We start from the raw sequence: 23,900 nt of genomic DNA on the forward strand, positions 1-23,900 counted from the left end.
AATCTTAGTAGTCATCATTTTTATTCTGGCTTTACGTTCTGGATTTTTGCCTGGGCAATGTTCAACCAGGAACAAAATCTATTTAAAGTACATGCACAGTACATATTATGCATAGATACCAAGGGATGGGAGTGGGTTATACAACATAGAGGCTGTGATATTTTACAAAAAAAAAAAAAAAAAATCATTGTTCAAAGAGCTTAGGGAAAACGTAACACTGTAATTGAGGCTGTGAGATCATAATCCAGTTTCCCAGCTGGACAACTGGTGAGGCCAACAATATATTAGTTTGTCCTAAAGCAAAAGCTGACTAAGAGGAAGTAAAATAGCCCAACACAACCCTGTGACTCAGTTTTTCAAAACTATTACTAAAACAGTTATCAGAAAAAACCCCAAACCCTATCAAATCAGTCACAAAAACAGTGGAACAGCAGGAATAATAGCAGACTATACCCTGATCCTGTTTGCAAGACCTAAGGAAGAAGGAAGCCTACATGCTTCCTTGATGTGTGCTGTATTTTTTTTGAATTTTTTTTAAAGAAATGCTAGCTTCTATTAGCAGAAGACACACTGAGTAGTGAGATAACCCTACAACAATGTCATCTGCTTCCAGAAACTGCTCCTTCTAGGCAGCATTCAGCACAGATGTTTCAAGTCTGCTACAGATCCAGGCTCAAGGTAAAATACCAAGGGAAACAGCACATCATCTTCAGCTTGTTCCCTCACAGTGTTGGCCAAGAAGAACAGCAAAGACAATTGGTGTTCCAGTTAATCTGTGTGTGTAAAATATTCAACATGTAAGCACAGAAGGAAAAAAAAAAGAAACAAACCACAACAACCTTTTAAAAGAACATGCATCAAGCTTTGTTTCTTTTCCAGTGCAAAGAAATGGAAACCCTCCCACTGACTTCAATGGGAGCTGGGCCAGACCCTGAAAGTCTTCCATAAAACTTCCATTAAGGAGAAGTTGCGTATTGGCGTAAGGCATTTCTATTTTATCCCCTGCTTTTTTCCTCTTGATAAACTGCACACTTGCAGCACATAATGTCTGAAAATGAAGCTTATAATACAAAGACAACTTTCTGAGGCTTGCAACTGTATTAAACATAATAGTCAAAACTGAACACTAAGAGTATTACCATGTATAAGAAATTATCGTATTTTGGTTTATTATGTAATGAGTTAATTTAAGAGGTTTATAATAACCGAAATGTATCATAAAACATAACAAATAATGGCAAAATGTCATTGGTTCAATGGACTGAATTAATCCCACACTTCTCAACAGTTGTACTACTGTTTTTAATATTGCTCTTACTGCTTACAAAGCAAAGCGAAGCTCTAGCAGAGAGACAAAGGACTGTGAAAAGCAGGAACAAGCAGACAGAATGTTGTTATGATTGTATAGCTCCCAGTTTGCACAATTATTTTCATATTACTCACAATCAGACAGCTTTCATGGCCATCAGTTTGCAAGAAGCTCAATTCAGTGTTTGTATTCCAACAACTTTATCTCTAAATGAACTCGTACTAATGAAAACATCCAAGTATTTCAGTCTAACCATAAAGAGACTAAAACAAAATATTCACCTGACTCCATGCAGATGAAATTATAAGCACTTTTAAGCTCTTGGATCTAGTGATGTGCCCTGACCACAAACCAAACTTGCACCAGGACATGAGCAGAGAACAGCCTTGTATCTTGGTTTCAAAGAGGAGAAAACCTAGGAGCCCAGGTCAAGAGATGACCAGGACTGCTGAGTGCAGTGTGGCACCACTCAATCTAGAGGCACCCTTTGTATTTCAGTGCTATTTGCTACCCTACCAGCTTCCAAACCAGTCTCCCTCTACCTCCTAATACCTCAACCAAACAGTCTTTCTTTTTTATTTATTACAGTGCCATGTCTTCTACAGAAGCACAAAGGATTTAATTTACACAGATCAAACCCGCAAAAGAAAAAGCCTCAGTAAAGAGCCTGGAAGAAATTCAAGCCCAGCATAACCAGAAATAACTTCCAAATGTCTCAGCAGTGTGGACCAGGCCACCCCCTGTCCCTACATCTTGCAAATAAATTGGCTTAAATTTAAGAGACTTGATCACAGTGAGACTGGCCTTTCTTACCTTTTGCCACATTTTGATGAAGAAGAGCTCCCCAGAAAAATTGAAGAAAACATTGGTGTCATAGGCGTCATCCCCAACGTTAGAGATGGATATGTTAAGTGAGATGTTCCTCACCGCTCCCAGGGCCAGGTAGGCAGTTCTGTCATCAACACTGTAGGCAGAAACAGTTACACCGGTTTAATTCTGGGCAACTTTCACACTCTGGTCCTTGTTTCTTCCTGCTACAGAAGTGTCACAACTCATCTGCTTAAAAGCTCAGCAGTCGGTAATCCAGGAATGTGCTGTATGGCCAATGCCTGGTGCAGGAGGCTGTATTGGGAATGAGCAGCCCCTGAGTCCTGGTTCTGACACTGCCTTTTGTGAGCATAGGGAAACCCCATGATCCTCATGTGGAACTATTTTGCATGCCTTATTGTTAATACAGTTTTAAAAGAGTTGAAGACTGTAAAGTAATTGGACAGGGGAAATGCAACAAGTGCAAGATATTATGCCCATATTCAAATACACAAGCTATTTCAGTCTGTCCCTCAATAATTCAAGCTTATTCTAACATTCTGGTAACTTTCTGAAAAATCTTCTTAGAGTTATGCTATGGATAGAAAAAAAAAGAGGGTCAAATAAAATCCAGAAACTGGTGTAAGTGGAAAAATGTACAGAAATTGCAACAAGTGTCCACTGAATGCGACTAATCTTTCTTCAGGTGTTTATGCTGGACCTAACAGGAGTCATCTTCTGTAAGTGAAATACCAAGGGAATGGCTGAATTAAAATAACAGCTATATATCATGAGTCAGTACACTATTGTAAAATGGCATCACAGATTACGAACACAGACATCCACACATAGAGGCAAATATATTCATACACACACATTTACTATTTGATATTTAATCATACTAGGCTGTCCAGAAGATGAGCTCACAAGTAGGAATAAAGGCTAAAGATAAATCACAGGAAAATATAATATCAATGCACAGATCTGCAGGTCTAGGAACTAACAGTACAGTAAAAGATAATATGAAATATACTGGGTATAAATGTAAAAATAAGCAAAAATAGCCAAAATATCAAATTGGCTACAGTTATCATAACTGGAATCTCAGACCAGTCATATATCCTGGAGAAACAGAGAGAGTGTCACAGAGAAAACACTGAGTAGCTGGTCAGAAAAGGGCAGAGACCTCCAGCCACACAGCAGGGAGATGCTCTCAACTATTTCCTCTAGCGGACAGCCAGCCCAAAAGTAAGAAGGAACCACCTCTGAGGAGATGTATCCTCTCTTCACCCACCCTGCCAGCCGCTGTTGCACAACGCATGTGCACGCAGCAGCACACAACGGCACTGAGAAATCTGTAGCTGACCAAGCGACCTTTCATTCACCCAATTTCCATGAAGAAATGGCTGTGCTGGGGACGTACACATTGGCACACACTGCTCCTCTGCATATCAGCAACTGTCCGAAAATGGCTGGGGTGCAGGGTGTGAGCTGTGTTTAACGGCAGCCTGTCCCTCCATTGTCGCCAGCCTTGCTCATGGTACTGCAGCCAGAGCATCTGCATAAAAGTGAGTTTTCTGAGAATGCAGTGCTTATAAACCCTTCGGCATCGTCCACCAACCACAGCCATACCAGACCTCCAAAAGCAGAGCTCACCGGGCTCCTTCTCCCTGCATTTGCCAAGAAGTTTCTAGACATGGGTTTCCGAAGGTACATACCAAAGCAGCCAGGGGCTCTGGTGAGAGAGAAGTTTGGAGGAAGATGGCCTAGACTCAGGCTTTAAAGCTGATGGCTGTGGACTGTGAGTGTAACACAGACAATATTTATAGCATATTTGTTTCCTGTATTTATTTCATTTATGATGATCTTCATTTATTAAGCCCAAAATTATGGCTTACAGTTCAATGTCGGCTTCTTATGAGGCAGATACAAGTCTCCAGGAAATGTGCCTGCTTTCTCACGCTTACAATCAACTGCAGACATCAACCACTCCTACCAATATTTGGACAATTTGCTTTCTAAACATTATAGTTTATTCTCATAGTCAACTATCAGTGCAAATAAACATTTGCAAAAGTGTATGCAGCTCAGGATCAACCACAAAACTAGTCCAAATCATTGAATTGTTGCTCCTTATATACCAAATTAATGGCACAACTATACAAGAGTACTTGGAAGCATTTAACCTTATGGCCCCAACTTCAGCGTTTACTGTTGAAAAGCAGACAAATTATGAAGATGCTAAACAATCTGCTGGGATTTTCTAATAATCAAAAGCGCATATTTGGAAGCAAAGAAATAAAACAGCCATTTATTACTGTGAATTTTTTCTCATGAACTTTATAATATCACTTCTTGCAATCACTTCAAAACTTAATCAGCATCTATCAAACCCATTAGTAAAATCTGGAAGTATCGCTTCAGTAAGCAAAGGAACATTACAAGATATTTATCTTACGCAGGGTTGATACTAAATGCAATGCATGCTACGGAATCCTCTCTGAATTGGTAGTAGCAGCGCTTTGAGATTTAACATAAAGTCAAGATAATCGAGAATACCCTCCTTCCTACTGGATAATAAAAAACACTCAGAATGAAATCCTATTTAAAACTAAACCCACAAAAAATAACATCAAAATAAACACTGTTGGGTTGTGTTACTCCTTTCTAAAGCTATCACTCCTCTGTTAAAACTGCATCATCCCAAAATGATGTTTATAACTACTTTTTCCTCAGCAGAGAAAGAAAACCCACTTTCTAAGAGCACGCTGTAATTGCTCCTACACAAAATTCACACGCTAATAAACTCTGAAAAACCTCACTGATTTTAGGCTGGCAGAGGAGTTCAGTTCTTCCCCTGAAAGGCTATATGAGATTGTGCTGTTAAGTCCCATTTTAAGAGAGCAGCTTTCTGAGTCATTAAATCTGTGTACATCTGGAATGAATCAGGTTCACTTGCAGTGAGAAGAGGATTAGGAATCTCCCCGTTCACAGGGGAGCTCCCAGGCCCTGTTTGCTGCTTGAGAGAGTAACGTCATGGGGCGAGGACAGCCTGCTGTGGTGCTGGAGCAGCTCTGCTGCCAACCCGGTGCCATCCTCCTCCAGCGCCTGCCGCACATTAAGCAGCCTAGCTGCCAAGTCAAAATATGTCAACTAAAGAACTGTTGTCACCTGCCAGAAACAAGAAAACAAACTAAAGCCACCCCTTCATCTCAACAAGTTATGTCAAACAATTTAAGAAACATAATCAAGCAATGGCTTTCAGTTTATGTTTTCTTGGATGAGAACTATAAAGCTGCCAACATCCTCACCACGGCCCTTGTAACCTTGCTCACATCAAGGAAGAGATGCTAGAAATAAAAACAGACTCAAAAAAGGGGGGAAAAAAAAAAAGGAAAGAACGAAAAGAAGGGGAAAAATATCATGATATAATCACTTAGTTGGACAGAACATCACCATCTCATTACCTCAGGTACTACACACAAACAATGAACTGAATAAAAGTTCTGGGTAGACTGTAGATGTATATATGTAGTATATATAGGCAACCACATTTGTACACACATATGTACAGGCACATGAAGGGTGTCAAGCTATCAATGTTTGCATGGACAGGGAAAGAAGTTTGGCATTCAGAAGTACTAAATACCTGCAGCTTTCATTCACATGACTCAGACTTACAGGTAACAAGCAATTCTGAAAATCAGGGTCCAAATTTCTACCACAGTTTTGAATTCACTGGCTGTGGTACTACATATCAAATGTAAATAGAAATATTTAATGTTTTCCTCTTAAGTGATTAGGAAAAGGAAATTAAATTCCAGGATAAAACAAGTATCATGTTTTTTGCATGATTTAATGTTCTTTGTTAATGCCTGCGCCACGTCATTGCACTATGGTCAGCAAAGGAAGAAAGACCAACTGGGAAAGGCAAACTGAAAAGATCTGCAATTTTCATTTCCCCACCCCCCAAGATGCTGGTGTTTTTATTAACGTGGGTCAGGGGAGACATAATCTGCATTCCAAAGGTACACAGGGACGTATTTCTCTATTTCCTGCACTAGAGAGAATTTATTTAAAATTGAAAAAGCATTTAGCACTTCCTCTCAGCCTGCACAGATCATACATAGGGCAAGGAATGTGACGGGGTTGCACTTACCCTGTTAGTCTGGGTCACCGACTTTCCCTTTTATATTAGGAGCCTTGTTTTCCTTACAGCAAATCGACACCTACATGGATAAATCACCGCTATTGCTCGATGGACAGTGGAAGTTACAGCTGGGGTCAGGTAGACTGCAAGTAGGTAAAAATGCTTCAGACAACTAAAGTCTCATCTGCCCTCCATCTCCATCAGATGAAATTAAAGGAGAGTCCCACCTTTTGCTTTTAAATCACTAAAAGGTGTGAGTCAACAACGTTAGTCCTGTGACAGATCCAAACAGATTTCTACCTTCACCAACTAGTGTTGCAGTTGGTCTTTGCAGTTACTATGATACTTGAATATTAATTTTGTCTCCACAGACTCGTTACATCAACCCTGAAAACATTTTTCCTGTTGGGTTTTTATCACAGGCTCTAGGGTCAGTTGAACTTTTGAGAAGAGTTTTGCAAATACTTAAACCTCAAGGGCCAATGAAAAGCTGAAACCCTCGGCTGATCTTCTGGGAATTCATTTGATGTCTCAGTGCAAAACTGAGAGCTGGCAGCCCCATAAACAAATCCAAACCAAGTGAAAATTTTAAACAACCCCACAGGGAGCAAAGCTATTGGATTTTACACTGCTTGGTTACACTGTCTTGCCATCGCATGTGCGTTCAAGGTCAATTCTCTCTGCAAAGTTCACAGCCAATCTAGACTAAGGACTCGGCCAAACACTCAAGATACCGTGGCTTATTCTGCATTAGCTGAGCTGCTGCCTTCCCCCTCTCACACTGAAGCCTAGACTAGCAAAGGCACTAAGAGACCTCATGCAGTTGACCACAGCCTATCTGACATGCACTAAGCCAGCTATGGTAAACTAGCTCTGAGCCCATTAGATCATTTAGTTGATGATCTTTTCTGTTTCTCAAGTGGAAACTTTCCAGTGCGCTCTGAGTAGCAGATAGCATGAGATGATGGGAAAAACATCATAGAGAATTCCAGGAGTGGTCAACCGAGGTTCTGTGTCAGCAGAGCACATTTTAGGAAGGAGTATCATACCAGTATTGCTCCCTATGAAGACTGAGTAACAATGTGCCAATGTTTCCCCATAGGAAGGGGCCGAATGTCCGGTATGAAAAAAAAGCGCTTACTGCAGTGAGCCCAGGGCCAAGGAGGTGGAACTGCTTGTACCAGTGCCCTTCTGGAGCAGAGCTGCCGTCTCTAGCGCTTCAGTTCTCATATATATTGTAATTCAGGAATATGGCACAGAGTGTTACCTTTTCCATCTTTCCTATGCTTTAATTTTAAAAATGAATGTATTTGAGTAGTAAACGGGGGAAAAAACCACTCTACGAAATCCTTTTTGCTCTTTATCACGGTATTGAAACAACAGAGTGATTTCTAGTTACAGTTAGTTACCATATATTCAAAGCTTCTCTGGAAATTGTCCTCTTTTCCCCAAATGCAGTTTCTCCACATAAATCCCCCATAACTACACAATAGATATAATTTCCAGCCACCTATGTCTTCAAACTTTTAAGTAAAAAGGACAGAGCAGGGCACAACATCCACATAAAAATAGCCCTTATCTTACCACCCTACAGAAATCTGGTGCCTTTTATTATTATCAGTAATTTCAATTGTACCCAGATGTTCACAACCCTTTATAAACAGAACTGAAGAATCAATGGGGAAAGAGCAGCCTCTGTTTTCACGCAGTGTTTACTCCAGGGAGCAGCTTTTGGTTTGAATGGAGCTACCCTGGTTTATGAAACTGTCACATGAAAGCAAGACGAGGCATAACATCTACAGAAGCTCTAATCTAATCTTTCACCCTTGCAGATGCACATACAAACCAACATCTTTTATAACCACAAGCAGCGTCCTTGAAATCAATGGTACTGTGCCCCCGGGACAAAGTTATCCCTGCACATGTGTGTAAGACAGCATCTTAAGGTTGGAACACAAACAAAAACTAGTTACTAGTGGCAGAAAGAAATGCAAAGATAACGGTACCAGGCACGTAGCTGAAAGTTGTATGCATCAGCCTGATGTAAAAGAAAAAAAAATCCTCTATTAGTCTAGTCTACCCTTGATTGGTTTAGAGTAGACTTGGTAGTGTAGGTTAATGGTTGGACTGGATGATCTTAAAGGTCTTTTCCAACCTAAACGATTCTATGATTCTATGTTTTCCCTGTTTGTTAAAATACTTGAAGAGCTCTGTTAAAATAGGTGATTGTTGACATAAATCTGGCCCTGAAATTTGAGGATGAATCAGTAGCACTTTCTAACATACTGTTTCTAGGAATTAGATCATTAACAAAGTCATCACGCAAACCATGTATTTACCATAGAGCTAATGCCTTCAGAAGTAGATGTCCTATTAGACAGCTTCAATTGCTTGTCCCATTCCTGGGATGCTGGGGTGAAATATGTAATTTAAAAAGCATACTCAGCTGAGCATCAGTGAGGGAGAAAGAGACCAGTGCCCCATCCAGCAATCACTTTAGAGGTCAATAAAAGGCAGTTAATCAGAGAATAAATGTTAGAAACTGTACAGGTTTGTTACTTTAGGAAATTTGTTTTGCAGTGGCAGGCGTTATATGTCAGGAGTAAGTTATGTCGAAATGTCAAACATAAGCAACATATACCCATATCAGCACATTTCCTCTATAGCTCATGCAAAACCAAAGACAATTTACCTGGTGACCTGTGAAGAATCTCAGCCTTACCAGATTTTGTAATTGCAGGACATACTACAGAAAAAGTTCATGTAGCTGCATCACAAAGGAGTATGTGTATTTGTATATGTATGTGTATATATATATACACACACATGCAGGTATGCATCAGCCAAGATGTGTTCTGCAAATACAAAACAATGATGCATCTGCTTCTCATCGTGGTCTGTACAGTATCAAGACTTTCCACCTCTGGAGGCAGCTAATGTATGACAGTGCTGCCTGAGGTTAAGCTTTTGTTTTGTTAGCTTTATACTTCAGTTGCTAGAACAAGAAAAAATGTGGTGACTTGAACTATCTTAGGTCCATAAAATACTGATGTTGAGAGGTTCCCAAGGAGGGCCAGGTTATACATTAGTTCAGCAATGAATTCAAATTATATGAAAGAACGTCTCTTTAGGGTCTAGTTTAAAACACAAACAGCAAAATCCTATTCCGGTAGATACAGTCAAGTGATTCTTACAAAACAAAACCAGTATTTAAGAAGTGACAAGACTGGCTTGTATAGTATCCCTGACTGATCACAGTGGCCTGTTATTAGAAAATAGAGATTGGGAATTTGTATTCTTGTATGAGATGTGGACTACTGAGGTTTGTAACCACTCATCACTTGATGGCTCTATCACCATCCATATGGGTTCAATCACCATATATTCAAAAGGAACAGGACTGCCCACTGCTACCAAACCAGACTTATTTATTTATTTTGGGAGAGATTTATGAACTCTGAGTGCAACTAACCAGATGGAAACCAAGAAACCATTCCTTCATCCCCATTCACCCTCAACAAGGGAAAACATTCACTCGTTCCTGAGGCGATGCTCCCACTGCAACATGTACTACATCCTGATTAATTGTGGGCTCTGCTGGGCAGCCCTTGCAGGAAACTGCAAATCTGATCCTGGATGAGCTACAACAAAGTTTTCCATGTGCCTCACAAATGCAGCATTCAATACATTAACAACTGTCTGTAGGTAAAAGAGAAATAAAAGTAAATATAAATTAGAAATCAGAATTCTGCTTCCTAGGTTCACCAAAAACACTAAAGTCCAAACAGAATTACAAATGTACTAACATACGTGAAATGGTATAAGCATTTTTTTCATTGCACCCTTTCAGGGTTTGAAATAACATTAAACTGCACTATAATTTATGAAGTCACTTAAATCACAGCGTGAAACTTGGTATGACTTTTTGAGAAAGCAGAAAGCAATCTACTCATATCCATTTTTCCAATGTTTTGTCCTTCTTTTCTCCCTGGAAATAACTCTTTTGGTAGTTTAAAAGATCTTGAGTTAGGACAGCACTGGGGTATGACCAAGTAACCAGTGGGCAGCACATGACTGCAGTGGGATCAGTCATGGCTCTGTATTTGTGTCCTGGGAGTTGGGAATATCTATGTGGGTACACACAGCTTTATACACACAAGGTCTTGACTGAAAGCTCAAGACCACTTTCCTAGCACTAGAAATGCTAAACGATAGTATTTGCCCATTTTTCTTCGGTTGCTTTTTGTAAAGCAGAAAATTAGCTCCATCTGAGCAGCTCAGCTATTTAGGATAGCCTGTCTAGGGTAAACAGAACGTCAAAAATATTTTTGAAAGAAGTGTTTGTTCAATGAAAGATAAAATAAGTGAAAACAAATTCTTCATCTGCTATGAATGAAGAGGAAGGGAAAACCAGATATTATCAGAGCATGTAATTAAGCTCCAAATGAAAGGATATTGTTTTTCCTCATCATGACTGTTTTGTTAAGATGCACTTCAGGGGCATAAAACCGCAGTGGGCATGCCATGAAACGTGAGGCCTCTCTGGAAACAAATCCCCGTTGTGTGATCAAAGGAAGATAAGTGCTGAGGCGTGAGCCTGGTCAAATTTATGAAACAGCTTTGCTTCCCGCATTAAACCACAGGCTTGCAGCTTTTCTCCATGGGTTTGCAAAAGCCTATGATCAGGGAAAACCTTTATTAATTTTTTTTTTATAAAACACTACTATATTCACGAGATACACTCAAAAAGTTTTTAATTTTCTGATCAAAATTTTATGTTGTTGCTCCTCTCTTCAGAAGACACTGACTTTCTGCATTGTTACTGCATTAACCTGTGTTCCATGCCATTACATCTTGTGCTGGCGAAAAGCAAATTGGACGAAGCTGTCATAACACGTGATTTTATCTACGATTTCTGGATTCCTTCAGCTCAGGTTCTATAATAGTTTGACAAGTCAATATGAAACTGCTGAGGTCCATTTTTCCAATGTAGGTGGCCTAATGTCTGATGATGTGCCCAACGAACCAGAGGGAGTCCTTCCACTGATTTTAATAGGTCCATGAGCATATTTATCCTTGCATCTGTACACAACATTTGCAAAACAACCAGTTTTGCAGTCGCATAGCTAGTCACTTATGTGAAATTATTAATTCTTCGCTAATACAAGTAATATGCTTATAAACTTTAGAGTTGTAAGCTCAAGGGCTGGGGGACCACAGGGTGGTGGTGCCCATTCTCCCTTGTCTTTTCAGTGAGGCCTGGGTTAGGTACTTCAAGATTACATCCCAAAACATCACATCAAATCATTTACCTGCCTATCAAATACAGAGCCATGCATAAGACAAAAGAGATCACAGAAACAAAGAGAGTGTTGGCAGAAAACATGTTAATCCTTTTGTAAGTCACAGAAGGAATTTATTGGGGGGGGTGGGAGCCCAACCTCCTGTGGAGCCAACCAGAAGACACTGGAAAATACTTTTTCTTCATAAATTACCATTTCATTAAAATGGAAACATTTCAAAGTCAATGAAATCTTTGACAGACTGGGGTTTTGTCCATTCTCTGGCTAATTCCAGAGGGACCAACAGAAGCAGAAACAGCCCAAGTCACAAACTTGACCTTCCAACTGGAAAAGGGCATTTCTCAAAAATTCCATGTCATAAGAGACCTTTTGAAAGCATTGACTCCAACTCAAAAAGCCCCACAATTTGAAAAACCTTGAAAATTTCTGCAAAATGCACCTGTCCACCCATTTGGCTTTCTACAACTTCTGCTTCCAATTTCACATTTCCAAAATAAACAATTTGTAGCAGCATATACAGGAACCCCAGCCAGTCTGTAGGGGAAGAACATAAATTTGAGTCTAACGAATGGTGGCCATTAAGGATGCTCTAAACCAACACATAAAAGCAAGCTGCTTATTCCAAACAGCCAAACATACACTCAGAAGCACTCCAATGGGTGAGTATTTCTGTTTCCAATGACAGGTGAAGGGTAACCTCATGTCACAAATATATGGAAGACAGACTTCCTCCTGGAACCTTCTCAGGAATAGCAATATTTATTACAGCATTTTCTGGTGCTATAATATTTATTATAGCAGTATTTATTACAGCATTTTCTATCCAAGGGGGCTTATAGTCCTGTGATTACAACCTGATTTACATACCATGAGCACTGCTTGCGCTGGAACACAGCAGCTACATGACATGCCGCAACATCATCTTTCTTGTACTGTTTTCGGTAAAGCTGCTCTATTCATTGCGACACACGGGCTGTGAGTATATTTACACAGCCACATAGGATTTCCTTCCTAGCTGCATCTCACAGGGAAGCCACCACCCCATTCTGCTCTGGTCTTTTTAGCTGGTTTGTTTATTATAGCTGGAAGAACGTCTGTTTTTTTCAAACACTCTCACTGTTACTCAAATGCCTTCTCCACAGTTTTCACTTGGTTCTCATTACAGCCTAAACAGGGCTTGATAACTACTGTTGCCTTTGCAGAGTGCCCATCAGACGGACAGGCATCAGCTCAGGACCTGAAACTGCCTTGGCATGTCAGACAAGATGTGTGTTCCCATCAGCCCTGCTCCCTCAGCACTTTCAGGTTCTTCTTAAAAGACCAGAGTGCTTTTCTCCCCTATAAAGTATCAGAGGAATGGATTAGCAGATTTTGAAGGCTAGGGAGGTCTAATCTTCTACAGAACACCTACTTCAGTTTCCCCCAGCACATCTTGACAAAACAGATGCAGTTCAGCTTCTAAACAAGTAGCTACAGACAGGCTCAATAAAAACATGATATTTGCTACAGAAACCTGATGGAAAAGACATTTGCTGTGCTGAGAAAACAGAGGCATTGAAGCCAAGCATGATATGTAATAAATGTATTTTTAATATTAAACAATATTTGAAAATAATAGCTAACAGAACACTCTTTAATTGCATTTTGCTTTTCAGTAGTGGATTGCTGGAAAGGAAAGCTGGTTTTCTACTGCTGCCTCAAAGCTACAGCCGTAAAAATAAAGTTTATTGCAAAATATTCTATTCTTATTTCTTTTATGGTTTCAGGTTGTGTCATTAAAGTTACCCGTATGCAATACATAAATACCTTCTTTACACTAAGATACTTTTAAGTCTCTTCCTTTAGAAATTGCGCGCACCCCTGCCAACACAGGGCATTACCGCATAGATAAGGCCAGATTTTGCTATCTCCTATGACAGCTGCAAGATTTAACACTGGAGACTCTTTGAAGGGGAGGCGATGAGTAGTCTTTCTGCTCTGTGCTGCCAAAACCTCACATGTTTATTCTTTAAGAAAAATGGATTTGAAAACAGGCATGACTGGAAAGATGAAACACCTCTCTCCTGCTCCTTCACTTTCTCCCAACACTGCCTTCACCAAGTCCCCAGCGCACTCCATGGCTCCTTACTCTTAAGTTGCCGTCTGTAGTTTTAGGCTAACAACACTCATACTCCTACGAGTAAGTCCAGCCCAACCACTAAAAAGACCATTTGTAGCAATACTAGCACACACCACTGTAGCTGTTTCTACATGCTATCTACATGCTATAGAAAGTTAAAACCCCCCAGTTTGCTTTGCCAGGTCCAGCCTTCGATATTATCATCCTCTCTCATGATGCTGCATGTTCTCACTGGCAGAGGTGGCATCAGCGAGAGGTGAGGAGTCCAACAGGCAGGTTTCCAGCCACAGTGCTGGAAGACACCCACAACCATCTTAGGCAGGTGTTTCCATGTTGGCAAAGAGCTGGTTTTGTTGAGGCAATTTTGCTCATGTTACAGAGAGGATTTACCTCAAGACAAGTCAGAAAACTGCAGAAAAGTTACTTGGAAGGGATTTCTAGAGGTCATACAATCCATCCACACCTTCCTCAACACAGGACTATTGCCAGCAACAGATGAGGTCAGCAAGGACCTTACCTAGCCAAGTCCTGAAACCCAGGATGGCAGAGCACACCATCTCTACACACCTCATTCCCATGCAGCACGAACTGCCTGCTCAAGAAGGTTTTTCTCAATCTCTGGTCTGAACCTGCCAAGCCACAGTCCATGCCTCTCGACCCTCTTGCCATCTGCCACAGCAGGAAGAGTTTGGCTCCTTTGTCCCACAATCCCTTCAGGAAGCTGGGATGGGTTTACATGCAAACTGATGCTAATGAAGGTGGATGAGCCTTAAAGAGATTCATCTGTTAACTGAAAACTAACCTTTTTCTTTGTAGAATAAATGCATTCTAACTCTTCTTCACTCCAGTCCAGCATGTTACCCTGGTCTTCAGCCCAAGTCTCTAAGGACACCTTTCACTAAAGCAGAAGTATTCAAAAAAACAGAATACAGGAATCACCACCACATCCCACCCCGACCCTCCCAAATCTTTGCAAAAGTTTCCAGATAGAGTTAGAAGGCTTTAAGCTTTTTTTCACGTTCCACTTCCAAGCAGTCCCACCCTCCCCTCTTCTCCAACTTCACAGGTTTCAGCTTGCCCAGCAGCGCCATTTCCACATGCAGCAGCACCTCGACAACAAGAAATAATGAGGCAAACCCAATCATACCTGGTCAGAACAGCAGTGAAGTTTCTAACTTACACATGCAGATTTGCCTGGTTCAAGCACTTTGGATAAATGGCCACATATTAGGTCATCACCTAGACCAAGCGTTAACAACCTGGGCTGTCTATTTGTTATTTATCAAAGTGCAGTGCTCCCAATTTGAGGGCACATTAACAAGTTTTCAGAAGAGGAGGAGGATCCCAAGAAAAAAATAATCAGAGCAGACCTGGTTAACTCTTGCCAGCACAGGCTGGTTTTCCGATTAGTCATTTGGTATGCAGGTTTGGCATCTTCAAAGCTAGGTGCAATCTTTTAACTGAGTAATTCTAGCAATTCAAACACATCCCAGGTGAACTCTAAATCGGAGTAGCTTGTGTAATTTCTGAGCTCATAAGAGTGACCTCAGCAAGCAATTCTCTTGATGATAATGTAATCTGAGCTAACTTCCTATGCACATATATGCTCTAACCAGCACACATTTGAAAGCATATTATATAGTGATGGGCAAAACTGTACCTGTACCTTACAATATATAGCTCTCTGCACAACTTTTGGCTCTAACATGCTACAAATTCATGAAAAGTGTGTAAGAACAGCCAGACCAAGTTGGTCCATCTAGCAGACAGCCCTGTATCCAACCATGTCTAAAACCAAGAGGCCTATGGAAGAACAAGTCAAGCACAGAGTGTTATTTTGCTGATATATTTCTGCAGCCTCCAGCATTCAGATTTGCCATTTCTCTACCATGTAAACACAGCATTTACAACATCCCCAACAGTAAAATCCACAGATTAATCGCACACTTATTGAGAACATACCTCCTTATTTGTTCTTTTCATTGCTCTGAATAGTTTAGTATGATTAGCAAACTTTATCACCTTGCTTTTAATTTTTAGCAGATTATTTTCCTGATCATTTATGAATATGCGGAATACCACTAGCCCCAGCACAAGCACTTGTGGAGTCTTCTCCACCAAGAAAACAAACTATTTGCTCCTTTTCTCTATTGACTACCTTCTAATTAGGTAGTAATGCTTAGGCACCATTCCTCTCAGACCTGGGCAATTTACTTGCTTTGTGAACCTCTGGTGAGAAAACTTAATAAAAGTCTTTTGCAAGCCCACGTAGATGATCTTAACCAGATCACCCTATCCACACGCCCAGTGACATCTTCAAAAAGCTGCCGCAGATCTGAGAGACAGCACTTACCGCTGCTTTCCCATAAACATCCTGTTTATTTCAACCCAATATATGTGTGTCATTAATTGCATTCTTTCCAATAAATCCACCAAATTTAGTCAGACATGATTATTTAGATAAAGGCATTGCCATAACATTGCTAACAATGAAGTCAATTGTTTAGTGCAAATAGTAATAAACAAGTCACCTTTTTTGCTCTTTCTGGAAAAAAAAAAAAAAAAAAGCTTTATACACAGACTTAGCATAAACAGGAATAATGTGGAAAAATGCTGATAGGATTCTTTAGCACAAAATACAAGGGGCTGGAAAAATTACCATATTCTTCAAGACAGGCAATTCTCTAAAATCAGAATCCATAGCATGTTTTTGTAGTTTTATATGCAATAATAATAAAAGAAAAAAAAAATCTGTTTTCTTTAGAGATACCCATTGTGTTATGTTTCTTAATAATTGAAGCTTACACAGCCCTTTAGCTAAAGAAAACCCATTCTATGCACACTTGATGGATTTGACAACATCCTGTTTATTTCAAAGAGGACTTCAGAGTGTCACTGTATGAAGATTTGAGAGCATTTGTTCAACATTCTTCTATACAAATGTAGAAACTGTATTTGAATATCCTAAGCTTTTTTGCCAGTTGCGGTTTTTAAATTGCCAAGATAACATAAATAACAGGCATAAAAATAAACAGTGTAATGCTCCAATTGCGAATACAGCTCTTACTGCTGTGATTACTATACGCTGACTGGCAAGTTTTTAGGACTTGTCCCTTGCTTTTTATTGATTATTCCTCAGCTGCAGGACAAAATCCCTCACTGGCTTCCCTAGTCCGCACAGACACGTCTCCAGCTCCCAACAGATTTTGCTCGCCACAAAGATCAAGCAAAAGGTCAAAAATCCGGCCTAACGGCAGTCAAAGCACAGACTCTGCAACCTGAGATCTAACCCTGCTCCCAGCCAACCCCCCAAAACATTCCTGTGGACTTCAGTCGTGTCTGGAGAAGTCCGTAACTTCTCAGACTTGACTCTGGTTCAGTTTTGTCTCCAAGCACAGTTACAGCATGCTGTAGACTTACATAAAATGTGTGTGTATCTCCTCACTATTACTACTACTTCCCCCCCACCTCCCAAAGCAGGGGAATCTCTTCCCCTCTCTTGCCTGACCTGAAAGCAAAGCATTTCACAGAAAGCATCTCCATCAAACAGCAAAAACTCCTGCACACAATTAAATAACTCGCATCAGCGCTTCCATCTCTAAAAATGTGCTAAAAATGCTGCAAAAAAGGAAACAGCAGTAATGTGTAAAGTTCACCTTTAGCCTAATTTATCCCAAAATTGAATAAATACATCCTGGCAAAACAATAGGCATTTGCCTAGCATCACCAGTCACAAGGAACAGAACATAATAGAACCTCTGGTCTACTTGATGAGGTTTATTATCCCAGAAGAAAGTGAAATCAGACACCCCTCCCCAAGTTACTAACAAAAAGAATCTGACAAAGGAGAGTAGTATTTCAGGTTAGTTAGCAAAACTACAAGTTCAGAAACAGAAACCACTAATTTGAAGAAGATAGTTTGCCATGTTCCAAGGGGTTTTTTTAATCTTCCTTCCATATGACCTTTTTTCTGAACAAAACTGCTTTTCTGCAGGCAGTTTTATTCCTACCATGTCATAAGCAGTATTTTATCACCTTTGAAAAATTACATGGTCCACACTGGTAGTTGATTTGGGCATGTATCTTTACTTTCCCTGCCCCTCCCTGCTATGCTATTTTTTTTCTCCAGTTTTGCCTACTGTGATTGGGAAGGTGAAGGTGTCTTGTCCTGTATGTGCACAGAGCTCACCACCACAGGAGTTCAGATTCTGTGTACATATAAAGATCTTTCTGCACTAAAGATAATATCACTGTCATCATCCTTCTAGTCTGGATATAAAATGTCTGTGTTTGTGTTTCGATTTTTCAATGCCATCTTACATAAAATGAATGGCATGCTAGCATGTAAGAAAGGAAAAAAAAAATTTCACCTACTCACCTAGACAGCAATAATTTACCCTGAAGTTTCAAATCAGCAGCACAGTCATCAGATTGACAGTTCCTCTCAAAAACAGTCTGTGAAAAACAGAACAAAGAACTGTTACAGCATGAAGAGGGTACGACCAAAATTCAAAGAAGGAACATGCTTGGATGAAATAAAGAACCACCAAAATCTGTGATACAGGAATATATGGTGTGAGTGTAAAGGAAATTCAAGAGCAGGCAAATGTCATCTTTATCAGAACCATTTTTATTCTTTTCTAACTGAACAAGAAGTTTCACCAAAACCAGACTGTCTCAGAGGTTTTCCTCAATCCATTCCCACTTCTCATCTGACAAGAATTATGGCTCACACAGTATTTCTGGCACTCTTATTTCTCTTCCAAATGCATGTGTATGAAAATGAAACAGAAAATAAACTATTTATGAAACTATTTTCAGTCCTAAGAATTGCAAATAAGGAAATCATGCACCAAACATTCACTAGCCTTATTAAAGATAAGGAATTAAACTTTTTTTTTAATATATATTTTATGTATGGTAGGAAACATTTCTGCCATCCTGCAAGCAACAGACAATTACAAAGATTGTTATGTACCAGTGATACCCACAAATAATGGAACCACTGCCGATCTTGTGAACTCTGGTAAAGACTATCATTTAGGAAATTTAACAGATTAATAAAGCTAGGAGCTGTGAAAGGGTGACATACCACTAGACACAGGCATGCTATTTAAGGAGCAAAAAGAAGGGGAATACGTGAGAAGTCTATGAGCCTATGCAAGTCTCTACAGTAGTGTGTGATGGCTAAATGAGGCAGCCATCAGTGAGTGAAAGAAGAGGACAGGAACGTGTTCCTGGCATCCAAGAAACCCAGATGCTGTCAAGATCATGGTTACTTTCTCCTGCTGTTGAGAACAGAGAGCAATACCTTTCTGAACCTATGACTAGACTTTTCAGGCTGGACAATTCAATCTTTCAGAGTTGTAATGCTCTTCAGCTTACCAAATATTCAAAGGACAAATACCCAAAACGAGGGCTGCCAACACTGTTCAGCTAGGAAACCTGACCGTCCACTGATCTCTTCCTTTAATACGAATGTTCCTTTCTACATCCTTGGCTTCATGACTTCTATTACCAAAGTAAATGTATTTCAATCATAAATGCAAAGACAGAGCAAATCTGTGCAGGACACACACATAATGGTCAGATAGGGTTGGAGGGACTCGGGGTGGGGAATAAAGGAAGATACAGAGTTAATACACTTTTTTAAGAGCTCTGCCCAGCTGTATCAGGATTGGAGAAAGACTTTGAATCTTAAGCCCAGAGGGCATAGAGATTTCTCGTCCTTGTCTCTCCAGGAAGATTCTTGGCAAAGGAGGCAGCTTGCTCTCCTTTTACTTTATAGTCAGAGCTCTTTATGAATTTAATTGGTGTTGGACTAGCAGATATCAAACTATGCTGTAGGTTGTACTGAGTTGCAAGAAGAAGAAATATGGGAGGTGGCCAATTCATTTGGGGCTATTTACTTTGTCCTTTCATTTTCCTTTCCCACCTTTTGCTTTCTCAGAATCTCAGAAGTGGAAATTGTTGAGGATTTAAACACAAGGACTGAACTTACCCTTCCTCCTTAATAAAGACTACCACACTAAAGGACAAGAATAGCCCTGAGACAGGAACCGGCACAAGGTATCCCTCTCAAAATATGGCACGTTTCAGAGGTGCAGTCTCAAAAGTCCTCAGAACTAATCCTCAACCACCATAGTAGCTATATATAGGAAAGACTGTTTGACCTTCAGAGGAGAAAATAAAATAAACTAAAAATATTCTTGCCTGACAGTTCCCCTATTTGCATTGCAGAAATCTTGGCAAAGTGAACACAGAGATCAAAGATATGACCTGCCCATTTCAAAGAATAAAGTACTGTAGGTACGTTTAAGTAACTGGAATTTTGTCACTAAATCTATACTTGTGGTTCTTCAGAAAAAATGAGCAAATACCTCATTTTCTAAAACTACTGAGCATGTATCTCTTCCAACATATCATGTACTAGACAGCAAGCTACTTTGAAAGACATGGCAGTATTTTGTTATGTCATAGAAACCCAAGTTCCTACACAGCACTGGGATGGGAGAAAGAAATAAGGATGATGAGTCCTCAAATCCGTAACTGTGTAGGAGTGAACCCTTTGCTTCTGTGGAGGATCTTGAACCCATTCAGGTTTTGGGGGGTGAAAAGATTTCCAGCCCAGCCAGCTGCTAGGACCCATCGATGCAGCCACAGCTGGTTCAGCAGCCCACTTCCATTGCAGGCTAATGACATCTATGGATTATTTTGCTATTTTTCCGCTAATTCCCTGGTCTGGATAGATGTTGCCATGACTCTACTCCACCTCCCCTTTTTGTGTGCCTGCTAAAGCCTCCACCCTGTAGCTTCTCACAATCTACTTCCTCCATTTTCTTCTCTGATATCTCGAGCCTCCCCTTTCCCAGCCTGTTGCTTCTTCTGCCTTTACAGTTTACTAATTCATGCCTGTTCAAATCCCTCCTAAAGAATTAAGGAGTAAACACACTTTAAGTCATCATAACATTTGTGAACACTGCTTATATATTCTGTTACTGTGCCCTTACTTGGTTGACTTGGGCTGTGATTTCTTTGGGCCAGAAACTGTACCTAACACAACACTGCATGTTGTTAGAGCAGGAGTCCATTCCTGAGATATGCACAGGCCCTACTACAATATAATCACTAATTTTAACTCTAAGCAATCTTTAAAGTGGTTTCAGGTTTACAATACCAGTTTTAGGGATTTATAGAGCTCTTTACATTTTACAAGTGTTGAACAGGGTAACCAATGGGCTATATGTATTATCCAGAACTGAAAAAAAGGGAAGTAGGACTAAACAAATTCATTGCACTGTGGAAACACTTCATGATTTTTGCAGCTACTGTTACCCAAAGTGAAGAGGAGCAATTCTGAACAGTGGTTTTACCGAAGTCCAATTGATTCTTACTGGATTCTACTTATATTGTACCAAGTACCTCACAGGTTTCAAAATGCGTATCAGAGATGGTCAGGAAGCTTCTTTACATAAGAAATACATACAAGAAAAATTTCGAGGGGGGCAGGGAAGGGGCAAAAATTATCCTGAATGAGAAACACAGCTGCATCTCTTATCTCAAGGTCACCACACTTTTGTCTGGCATTTCCAGGAGACAAATAGGTGTTTGTGTGCTCGGTAGCAGGGACAGGATAACCTCAATGTTTCTAGGACATATCTTTACTGTACAAACACAAAGCTAATGTGAAGTGCATGCATGGTGAGTCTGTCAGACTTCCTGCAATCACCAGATCTACAGCAAAGCACAGAGCTAATCCAGTGTTTCCAGGGTCCATGATTCGTCTCTCCGCTCTCTCCTGCTGCACAGAACCCAGCAGCTATGGGGAATTGCTCCATATTGGTTCCCACCAGGTCACCAAACTTCCCGGACAAACATGGTTTTCTCAAATTCTGTGTGGCAACTTTTCTGGGTAGAAAAGATAATGCTTCTTGGGAGGTCAAGAAACATGGCAGATATATCCTGAAAGGTTAGTGGAGATGGATGTTGCCCATGTCCTCCAGAGGGTAAGTCAAAAAGCCTACATTAAGATACACTCTTTATAATGAGTGAATATACACATCTGTACACAATTAAATGTACAGTAAGGAGAGACCTAGAGCCAGCTGATAAGGAAGGGGATATGTCTAGACAGGCACTCAGATCAGGGCCTCAAAACGAGTACCTTTGTGTCCACTCTGCCTCTTGAAGAAAAGTAGTGGATTAAATTCCACATTTTGTGGTAAAGGCCAGGGGTAAATGTACAGTCCTCCGCCTCTGGAAGTAGGAGGAGGATGAATCCCTAGTTCCTGCATCTTAAGGCATCCTAAGCACAAAGCTGCTGCGTACTGGGTGTGAAAATACTCTCCTTTTCCTTCCTGCTGATGGTGGACTGCTAAGGAATGCTGCTGGGAGGTAATACAAGCAAGAAGGAGCCTGGCTTCAACCTAATGGTCAGAGGTCTCTGCTCAGAGGAAGGCAATCTGGGATTTCAAACCTGGCTCGCTAAATTGCTTTACTTTCAAAGACTATCTGAAATTAAACACATCTATCTTTCTGGGAGTAGGGAAGAGAACAGGAAACATAGAAAACCGAAAAAACCCTGTGTTTATGGCACTCCTGCCCACAGAAAATACAGGAAATCATCCAATAAACAAAGAAAAAAAAAGTATTTCAAGACATTCAACCTCCCAAAATTCAGGGAAGCACATGGTGATTTCAGGTTGTAGCCAAAATGTGCAATCAAGACTGAGAGGTTGCCAGTACTGTGTTCTGGTAAGAGTTGTGCCCATCCTTTCACAGAAAAGGAAAAGGGACAGCTGAAGGACAATGCTTCAAGAGAAGGGGGAGAAAGGGGATTCTTGAAAACACGTCATTTTATGGTGAGGATAAGAGAATAGTGATTCACTCTGGATCGGGCCTTTAACTACTTCCTCACACATCAGTCTAACAAAAGGTTCAGTTAGCACCTCTTAAAAGGTGGCAAAGCTGGCCTTTGGTAACCGAGGATCCATTCCTTTGACTTCACAAACCGTGCTACATACTTCAGCAGGATAACTTAGGTTATGCAAAATAATCTGGGTTAAGAATACCAGTCTCTACACTGATTTCCTGTAAATTGTCACCATACCTTACGGTATGTACAGGGATGACTTAGCAATTAGATTGTCCCAGTAATGCAAAAGCAAGTCTATTTAAAGGATGCAGGATAAGGGGGCTTATTAGTCTAATCTTTACCTTTTAGATCTTGATGCTATATGGCTATTACCATGTTATCTGGTGAAGCTGGGTTCCTGGGTCCTTATTTAGGGACCAGGATACATGATTCAGTTTTCAAAAGTACTGAGCTGTAAGCAAATCTCACTGCCTTTTCTAGGCAGCATTCCTGGTTTACAGCTTTACAAATCAATCACTTAGATATTAATGTGCCTAAATATGATACAGGAGCCTGATTTTAGACCTTTATTTACTTTGTCTTGAAATTTTCAAGTTGCCTGCAAAATAAAGCTAATATATACAGATCTATTGACCACAGAAAAAGAAATAGTGACTGACTCTCCCCAGACATCCTATGCTTCACTATACTACTAATGGAAGCGGTCCATTCACATATCCTGCTGAGCCAAGTGCAAAACGGCCGATTTAAATTCCCACTAGAAAAGCAATTAATATTGTGAAAAACTTTCCAGGATTTCATCAGATGTGCTGGCTAAAATGAGAACGCATGATTTCCACAAAACCCCTAACGGTTGGTGGAGCGAACACATGACGAAAGCAGGAATACCAGGAGAGCAATAAGCATTCAGTAGAATCCTACTATGAAACCAAAGAGCCGTGCCGCTACTGCATGGTGCAGGGACCAAGGCTAGCTAGCAAGCTCCCTCAGCTCCATCTAGACTTCATCAGAGCATGTCTTCATGCAAAGAAAACAGATGCTCATTTATAGTGCATTAGCATAAGAAAACAGAAACTGGCCAGTAATAGTTATTTTACTACACTAGTAAGGATGCAACCGTGTTAAGTTGAACTTCTCCAGCTGGGAAAGGCTACAGGGGAATTCATCCACTTTATCGAGTGGAAGACTGTGGGCCTACGGCTCATGACTAGCACATTGCCACTTGTCAAGCCATCTAAGGCCAAACGCAATCATTTCTCCCCTATTTCAGCTGCATTCTGCTTTCAGTAAGTGTTAATAACTGGGCTGGAGCACCAAGCTAAAAAAGAGAGAGGACA

At 40.4% G+C, this 23,900-nt stretch overlaps 1 protein-coding gene across 1 annotated transcript in view; it reads right to left on the reverse strand.

Annotated features, from left to right (window-relative positions):
• The window catches only part of ITGA9 (integrin subunit alpha 9), a 227,411-nt gene that overhangs the window by 78,296 nt on the left and 125,215 nt on the right, over nt 1-23,900 (reverse strand). The window contains exons 17-18 of the mRNA XM_075705767.1: nt 18,067-18,143; nt 2,123-2,273 (exon numbers count right to left, since the gene is read on the reverse strand). Of these exons, the coding sequence (XP_075561882.1) occupies nt 2,123-2,273; nt 18,067-18,143 (228 nt within the window). The remainder of the gene's footprint in view (nt 1-2,122; nt 2,274-18,066; nt 18,144-23,900) is intronic.

The sequence above is a fragment of the Pelecanus crispus genome, chromosome 2, assembly GCF_030463565.1.
Source record: "Pelecanus crispus isolate bPelCri1 chromosome 2, bPelCri1.pri, whole genome shotgun sequence".
Lineage (NCBI taxonomy): Eukaryota > Metazoa > Chordata > Aves > Pelecaniformes > Pelecanidae > Pelecanus > Pelecanus crispus.